Genomic DNA, 8,852 nt, shown 5'->3' with positions numbered 1-8,852 from the left:
GAATATAAACCAGAATTTTAAAAACTTCAGGAAAGATACAGCTGCAAGTGGAGGAGGTTCCACAATCTCCCTATTCTTAGACCTCCCTTTGGGCCAAACAAGACGAGAAGAAGATGATGGAGATCATCATGTTTGATGATGGAGATCTGATCTTTGCTCATGCCTCTTTCTTTTCAAAAACAGCGACCCTAAATATTTTGCACTCTGTTTTCTTCTATAAACTTTTATGCTGTGATTGTTTTGGGTTTAGAATTTTTTGTTGTCCCATTTTTTGTTTATTTCCTGCTCTAGTCTATTCCCTTACCTTTTGTATTATATCAGCCAATTTTAGATTTGTGAGCTTGCAACTGAGAGTTGTCCTTTTTCAAAACAAATTATTGGATGGGGCCTAGTAATTTTAGGTGCTTTATTAAAAAAATGTGGCTATTGGTGTTGGTGATGACACCTTGGGTCTTCATCCCAATTTGTTGGGACTGGCAACTGGCCCCAACCTCTTCCCTTTGTGCAAAAACCCAAGTCCAAAATATTTGCAAAATTGAATCATGGGCACATAGTAAGTTATGCATGCGTAATACCTTAATAATGCAAACACTTGTTCTGCATAATGCATTCTGCTTCCTGAGCACAGAGTTTGACTCTTTTGGGGGGCTGGGGGGAGCTGGCACAGAATACGCACAGGCCTGTTGTGTTTCCTTGGCGAAAGAGACAAGCTGTCTAAATGGACCGACTCCCAGAATCTGTCATGGTAGGGAATTTCTCCTGCTTGTCCCTAGTTTGAGGGACCTTCTTGGTGGAACTGGGGCACCCACGTCTTCTGAACTGGAGCGGGCTCTGGATCCAAACCCGTCCCTGCTTGGATCGGTGCTCTCCCAGTCTGCGCACTCCACTTTCAGTTCCCGTAAGGTGGTGTGCAGTTGCAGCAGCTTCTCCAGTAGCTGCTGGTCCTGGAGCTGCATTTCCATCTGGACAAGGAAGCAAATGAGAAAGCAAGCGGTGTTTGAGTACCTGTAACCAGGGATCCGTGTGTGTGGTTTTGATGAATGCTTGGTGGGCTTGCTTAGTTACATTGTGGGAGCAGCCGGGGGATGCCCCATAATCAGATGATCAATGCAAACAGGCACAATTAACTAGTTAAGAGAGTAAGCCAGCATTCTTGAAACTGGAGCCCTCCAGATGTGTTGGAAGGCAACTTCCATCATTCCCAGAGTTACAGCCAGCCTTTGTGTTTTTAGGAATGGAGATCAGCTATTGCTTCTCTATCCAGTGTAGACTGGTGGCTCCGATTTCAGTGGGGTGGTGAATCCACTCCACGTTTCAGTCAGAACTGTAAAGGTGCTCTCCAAGGTGTGAAGCAAAGCACTTTGGAGAGCTCCTTTAGAGTTGTGACCGGTTCCGACTGAAATCTGGAGCACATTCATTGCCTCCACTGACATCAGAGCCACCAGCCTCCATTGTTTCTATTCCTAAATGCACTGCTAGGTATAATCTGATCCCTAACTAATCCATTCAGACTGCAAATCTCCATTTTGAGACTGGATCCATCTAAACACATCACTACAACACCTGGTGAAATTTTTGGACTTTTCTGTTTCTTCCAGCCTCCTCTGCTTTTTGTACCATCTAGCCTGATGAAGAGTTCTGGAGAACATGGAAGCTTGCACATTTTTGCAGGATTTTCATTGGTCCCAATAAAAGCATTGCCCAACCACAGATCCCTGGAAAGGCTTATAGTTCTGCTTGGCATTGGGGCCAAAGCAGACATGATATGAGGTTGAATCCATCTTTGCACTGAACAAGCAATCCCCCCCCAAATGCAAATAGCATCAGCTCCCCCGACCCAGTAATTATGGGGACTGAAGCAGGCATGGAGGGAGAATTTAACTATTTCTTCCCGTGCTGCAACCCTGAGGAAAATTCCTCCTCTGAAGCTGCAGTTGCCATCTGGAGGAAATCCCCCATTATCAGCGCACTCCCCGCTAATGCCATTTGCCTTTTTTAAAAAAACAACACCCTGCACTTTAAATGCTTAGACATGTTTAACATAATACTGTATTTAAAATTTAATGCTTAGCACTTTAAATGCTAAAACATGTTTAACATAATACTGTATCTACATTGCCCCTCATCTTTATGGGTTTCTTGACCAGCCCGGGCTGGTTCACATGTCACGATAAGCCACTTTGGGTTAATTCACCTGTGGGGCTCCAAGATGCACGCCAACCGCTGGTTTGAATATGCAAGCCATGGCGGAAATGCACTATGGCTTGTTGTGTTGTGCAAACCTGGGTGTGATGGGTTATTTGGGGGTTAAACAACTGTTGGATGACCCTAGAACAACCCACGGTGCCTTATCCATGACATGTGAACCAGGTCAATATCTGATGATGGCAGTAGCATTATCCCAGAGACCGATCGCCACATTTACAGTGGAAGGACTGACTCTGTTTTTGATGCAAGCTAATATGGTACTGCTGGGATGTCCTAGGGCAGTTTTCTCCAACCTGGTGCCCTCTGGATATGTTGGACTACAACTCCCAGCATGTCCCAACCAGCCATGCAACTACTAATCGAGGGTTACATGTGGGTTGTTTAACCCTCGATTATCCCATGATAGCTGGGTTCACGTGACATGCCACAACCCTGGATCGCCCAGATTGGAGGTTGCATATTCAAAATGGGTTAATTAACCCAAGATAACATGTCATGTCATATCAGTTGGCCCAGAGAGAGAGAGAGAGAGAGAGAGAGAGAGAGAGAGAGAGAGAGAGAGAGAGATCTTGGGGCCCTCCCTCATTGAAAGAGAGTTTTGAAAATGCCAACTGATAAAGTCTTCTGCTAGGCTCTAAAGATTCCAGTGTGGGAGGCAGAATTAAGACTGATGACATATTTGCAATGTCCTGGAATATGTGAAGTAACTATAAAGCAGGGGATCACTGAGCATGCACAGAGTGACTTTCCGTCCCATTGAGGATCAGCACTGACCAAATGCTCAGCGGTGTGGTGGCCAGTCACGCCTGACCCCCGCACCTCCCATTTCAGAAACAAGGCAGCGTTATGCCAGTGAACTCACAGCACACTCAGATGGTTCCACCCCCGCCGGCTGCCCGCCTCTACTTCTTGTAGACCTTCGAGTCACCTTGAGCAGCATTTGTCTCCTTGTGTTCAGTTTGTTGTGCAAAGCTATGAATACTAAGGAGGAAAGAGTGAAACGTTACCCTCGCTCCCCATCACAGTGGGGCCTGGAAGGAAGAGCCATTTGGTCTGCCTGCAGCATGGAAAACTAGGTCCATGAATGGGCCTCCCCTGCTGTAAGCCCCACTATGCCAATGCCCAGAAAGTATTGTTTGGTGGCTTGTTCCTCCCCACCCCCAGTTTTGTTCTCTTCCGCCTTGCATTTGCAGTTTGTTTTCTTCCTCCTCCTCCTCCTTCTGAAACTAGCCTCCTTTTCTGTGCTGCTGTGCCCTTATACTTTGCTGTGGCCTTATACTTTGCTTTCGATGTTTAGGTCTTTGGATGTGTTCCAATAATAAGCCCATTTTGGTTTTCGGTTCTGTTTTTTTAGGGCTCAACTGCCACTGAAACTCGTGCAAGGAGCCAGCACCATCCGCACCTCCCCTCCCCCAACCCTTTGCCCCTGCTTGTGATCTACTTGTAGGGATGTCAAAGAAATCTGCAACAGATTCAAATGAGTTTGGATTTTTTTGAATCCGTCCTGAGGATTCTGTAGCGGACCAGCTTTTTCCGAGTCATGCAGATTCTGTGGACTTACAGACTGATTTTTCACTTAGGGGGTGGGATTTGTGTTAATGTGCATTTGTGCAACTGTGCATTAGTGCTAAACCACACTTGCACTGATGTGCACAGGTGCTAATGTGCAGATGCGCTAATGTGCAGATGCACTAATGCAAATTAGCAGTAATGTGAATTAGCACAAGTAGAACAAAATTCGGGGGGGGGGGGAATCCAATTCTGTCAGTGATCAGAAGACAGAATGAAAGACACCTGACAATCTGTGGAACATAAATGGAATTAATTTAACAAAATCCACACATCCCTAACTTCTTGTTTGCTCTTCTCTGAAATCTGGCTTACCACCTGGCCACTGTCTGGGCCTACCCTAACCCTTTTGTGATCTGTTGGAGGAGCTCTCCTCTGTGTCCCACCAGTGTGAGACATACACCATGGTGGGATGTGGGAGAGAGCATTTTCTGCTGTGGCACCCTGGTTGCAGAATGCCCTCCCCTTGGAGGCCCGATTGGCACAGACACTGGTTTCATTTCTGCACCAAGTTAAAATATGGCTTTTCACCAAAGCCTTTGAGGGCTAATTGGATTCCCCGAGTTTGTACACTATTTTAACAGTTTTATTGTTTTCAATTTTCAATTGGTATTAGCTTGTTGAATGGTTTGATATGATTTTAGCTGTTTGAATTATTTATTGTTTTATACTGTTTAAATTGATTTTATCTGTATGCTGCCCTGAGATCCTAATTGTTATAGGGTGGGATACAAACGTTTTAACTGACTGACTAACTTACTAACTAACTACATTTTCCTAGTCAAAAAGAAATGCTGCCGATGCCACGTGTCCACAGTTCCATCCCACCCCAGTTTTTTCTGTCTCCCCACCTCTGCCAGGCCTTCACATCTCTAATTGTGACAAGAGTCCTTGCTAGGATGCATCGAACAGGTTTGTCCAAAGGGCTGTTATGTAAATTATCTGATTTGTATCCACCTTTGTTCTAAGGAGCTCTCCCACATTATCCTTGGAACCATCCTGTGGCAGTAGGCTAGGCTGAGAGAGAGTGTGGGGGAATCAAGGCCACCCTTGATTCATGGCTGAGTGGGGAATTGATCCTCGGCCTCTTTGGTTCAAGTCCAACATTCTACCCTGTGGCTGGAGGCCCACAGACCAAGACCAGCCCCCAAAGGCTCCCTGTCTGGCCCCCAGTGCAGCACTGGATTCCAAGATCTACCAAAAAACAAAGACAGCCCACTGGTCCACAAGTAAAAAATCCAAAATCCAGGGGGAAGATCCAAAACACGCAGTTAGGAAATGCCTTTATTAGGATCAAACAAAATGGCTCCACAGTTTGTGAAAGCTTTCGAGTCCTCCAGAACTCTTTGTCAGGCTAGCTGGTTGAAGAAGCAGGGGATGGGGAAGAAACAGGAAAGTTCAACCATTAGCCAGGTCATGTGGCCATGAGGTTTGCAGCTAAGGCTCAGTTTCAAAATGGAGATTGCAGATCAAATGAGTCACTGGGTGGATGTTGCAGGGATCAGATAACACCTGAGACCAAGAAGCAATGGGTGACCTCATTTCTGGGAAGAAAAAAAAACAATTTGTGGCCCTCCAGATGTTTTGGCCTCCTACAATCCCTTACCATTGGCTATATTGGCTAAGCCTGATGGGAGCTGTAGGCCAAAACCAGGGGAGGCTGGGGGCTCCAATGTCAGTGGGGTGATGAATCCACTCCAGGTTTCAGTCAGAACTGGTCAGAACTCTAAAGGAGCTATCCAAGCTCTTTTAGATGGCTTCACACCTTGGATAGCTCCTTCAGAGTTCTGACTGATTCTGACTGAAACCTGGAGCGGATTCACCACCCCAGTGACATTGGAGCCCCCAGCCTCCCCTGGTTTTGGCCTACAGCTCCCATCAGGCTTAGCCAATATAGCCAATGGTAAGGGATTGTAGGAGGCCAAAACTTCTGAAGGGCCACAAGTTGCCCACGCCTGAAGGTTTGGATCCAAGATTGTCATTTCGCTGGCAGAAAGATACCTCTGGAGCAGGCTTGGAGGCTGTGCTGTGGGTTGGGGGGGGAGAATGGGGGAGTCCTGCCAGTGGGGAGAATGGGGGAGTCCTGCCAGTGGTTTCCTTCCTGTGGTGGAAGAATGATCTTGGATTCAACCCAAAGCCTGGCTGCAATGCAGGTTTGTCCCTTGCCCTGGCCAAGTCACACGGGCCCCTGAGCGTGCAGAGAGCAGAAATAAAGAGCATCACGAGTGTCTTCCTATCAGCAAAGCCAGATATTAATTGTAGGTGGTGCACTGGGTAAAAAAGCCGATTGAAGCCAAATGGTGTAGTGCCGCCTAGTGGCCGGAGGGTTATGGATCCAAGGGCCCACACCCCAGCAGGGGCCCAGTGAAAAGACCCCCCCTGGAATTGCTCCTCCTGTTATCAATGCACCTGCTTGTTCGCTTGCCTCTCGCTCCAGCCCAGACGGTGGTGCTGGTGGGAAGGAGGAGGATCCGCGGCCGCCTTGCTCCCTGGCTCTCTGCCTGAAGCAAGCGAGTGGGAGCCATGACGAGAAAGAGGGTGAGGAGCACAAGCAGCTGGTGAAGGTGGTGGTGAGAGGGGAGACTCATGGAAGGAGGGGGCCCATGGGGGCATCTTGCTCAGGGCCCCCCAAACCCTGGCGCTGGCGCTGAACCCTCAGAATGGGAAGTCCCTCTTTAGGTGGTGGAAAATCATCTTCTCCTTGTAGTAGGTTCTGCCCTGAATGGCTAATGAAGGCAAAGGGCTCTTTAGCCCCTTCCCTTGCAAGGGGAAGAGCAGAAGAACAGACTTTGGCAGAGCCTTTGGCCACCAGATGAGCGGAATGTGGTGGATCTGAAGCCTATCCCCACAACAGCAGGACATGTGGCGGCCACAGGAAAAGCATCTTCAAGAAAACGAAATCCTGTGCATGGCAGGAGATGCAGGCGACAAACTCCCCAGGGACTGCAGCTCCCCGTGCACAGACACTCACTACTGTCTCCATGCACCCAAAAGGTGCGCAACTGCAGATGCAAGGGACAGATACGCACCCTGTGGAAGCGCATGCTGTGGGCTGTCACTTTTAGAGCAGAAACAGTCGTCTTCTGGAAAGCTCTGGAGGGCCAGATTGGGACCCCAGGTGGACCGGGATTGGTTGCCCGGGTCTGAGGTTTCCCACCTCTGTTCTAGGGAAAATAAAATAAAAAGTTGGCTGCAGAAGTGAGGAACACCCAGCGGAGGCTGGTGGCTCTGATTTCGGTGGGGTCATAAATCCAAACCTATTTTGGGGATAGCATTCAGCACCTTGGCTAGCTCCTTTGGAGTTCTGCCTGGTTGTGACTGAAACCCAGAATGGCTTTATGTCCCCACCAGGATCAAAGCCACCAGCCTCCACCGTGAACACCACACACCTTTTGAACAAGCCAAAATCTTCATTCTGGAAAACGACACCAGGGAGCTCAGCCACTGAGAACACGTTCAGACACAACTCTGACAGGAAAAGGCAGGCATCTGAAGAATATTGTTCCTCGGCTAAATTTTAAGATGAGCCAACCTGCCGTCACGTGGGGCCCTGGGGTGGGGGCGCACCATTGCTTATGGTGGTTGGGACATCCCAGTCTCACCTTCCATGATGCTTCACAAGCATCTGTGTGGTAAAGCAAAGATGGTTGGACTCTGACTGGGGAGACCCGGGTGCAAATCCTCACTCAGCTCACAAGGACTCCTTGGGCAAATCACCATCTTCCAGGCTAGCCTACCTTGCAGGGTAGTTGCCCAGAGCCAATGGGGTCCTTACGTTGCGCTAAAGCAATTCCCAGGGGGGATGGGATACAAACGTGACCAATCGCTCACGATGGGAGGTGTGCCTCTGTCAGCAGTAGCGGAGAATGGGACGCGGAAGAAAAAGAGGGTGGGGGAGTCTTGCCGGGTTGGCTGGAGCAGCCCAGTGGCCTGGATGTGAGGCTCGCCGCCGCGATGCCCGGCGCCCCCCCGCCCCCGCCCCCCCTTCTGCATTTTTAACAGTTTGTGGCCGGCAGAAATTCAGCGAGTGAAGAGTTTCCCATCCGGGCGCCTGCTGTCAAGCTTCACCTGCTGAATTCCTGCCTGCCGTGGTGCAGCTGCGGCAGGCACAACTGCTCTGCTGGGTGGGGGGAAGAAGATGGTGACTCCGCTCTGTTTGTGGGCTGCCTATGGAGGACCTGCGCACGGGGAGACAGGCTGTGACTTACCAGTTCCCTCCTCAGCCACGCCAGCGCCTGTTCGATGCGCAGCTTCTGCTCTCCCTCCAGCTGCATGCTGGAGACGCGCGCCGGCCCCCCAGGCAGAGCCAAGCCCTGTTTGCTTGCGGAGGGGCAGCAGGGGCCTTCGAAGTGTGCAGGCCGGCGCCTCTCGCTCCCGCCTCTTCCTCGAGCTGATCTGGAGCTCTGGCAAGCAGCTACGCAGTCACTGCTGTGCAGCGGCGCTAGGCGCAACTGGGGACTCGACTTGGGACGTGCGCTGTGTGCGCCTGTGTGGGGGCGCCATCCCCCCCTCCCCCTGCCTGCAGCCCATTCTGTGGCAAGGCGGGGAGCTCCTGAGCAACGCAGGATGCCAAAGAGAGAAGCGAGCGGAGAAAGGGCCCTTGCTTGGATGAGGCTGACGAAAGTAACAGGAGAAGGCAACAAGCAAGCAAGGAGCTGGATCCTTCCTTTGATCAACAGCTGGGTCCCTCCTTTGCTTCTCCAGGAAAGCACAAGGCCCCCGGAGGTGGGAGACGTAGCAGAAGGCGCTTGCCATGCTGATGGCAACATTTTCCTCTCCAGCTCAGTAGCAGAAGCCGAGGCACCGCATAAATCGCAGTTGGCTTGAGAGAGCGTTAGGTGAGATTGGCTGCGGTCAGAGCCTTTGCATGCGCCGGACAAAGGTTTGAACTCGGAGCCAGGAGGCATGAGAATGTAGGCATCCCCTTGCTGGATCAGAGCAAACTGGGGTTGCCACCTGATCAGAGGAACCTCCCCGGGTTGCTTCTCTGCCTTTAACAGTGGCTTGATTTTGCAGCAAACAGCTGGCGAAGCTTTTTCTCGGCTCAGAAAAATATGCGTGTGATGTCTGTAAAT

General features: G+C 50.1%; 1 protein-coding gene across 1 annotated transcript; it reads right to left on the bottom strand.

The window, feature by feature from the left end:
* Positions 1-405: 405 nt before the first annotated feature.
* On the bottom strand, positions 406-8,198 carry C4H20orf202 (chromosome 4 C20orf202 homolog). The gene is made up of 2 exons (XM_084848436.1): positions 7,986-8,198; positions 406-962 (listed from the first exon to the last, which is right to left on the bottom strand). Exons 1-2 carry the CDS (start codon positions 8,049-8,051, stop codon positions 741-743), a joined length of 288 nt encoding a protein of 95 aa, XP_084704562.1. The 5' UTR covers positions 8,052-8,198; the 3' UTR covers positions 406-740.
* Between the last annotated feature and the right edge of the window lie 654 nt (positions 8,199-8,852).

This window comes from Heloderma suspectum, chromosome 4 (assembly GCF_057233095.1).
Source record: "Heloderma suspectum isolate Gila_16-S chromosome 4, 16-S_ref, whole genome shotgun sequence".
NCBI classification, from domain to species: Eukaryota; Metazoa; Chordata; class Lepidosauria; order Squamata; family Helodermatidae; genus Heloderma; species Heloderma suspectum.
This window is presented reverse-complemented; position numbering and strand designations above follow the sequence as displayed.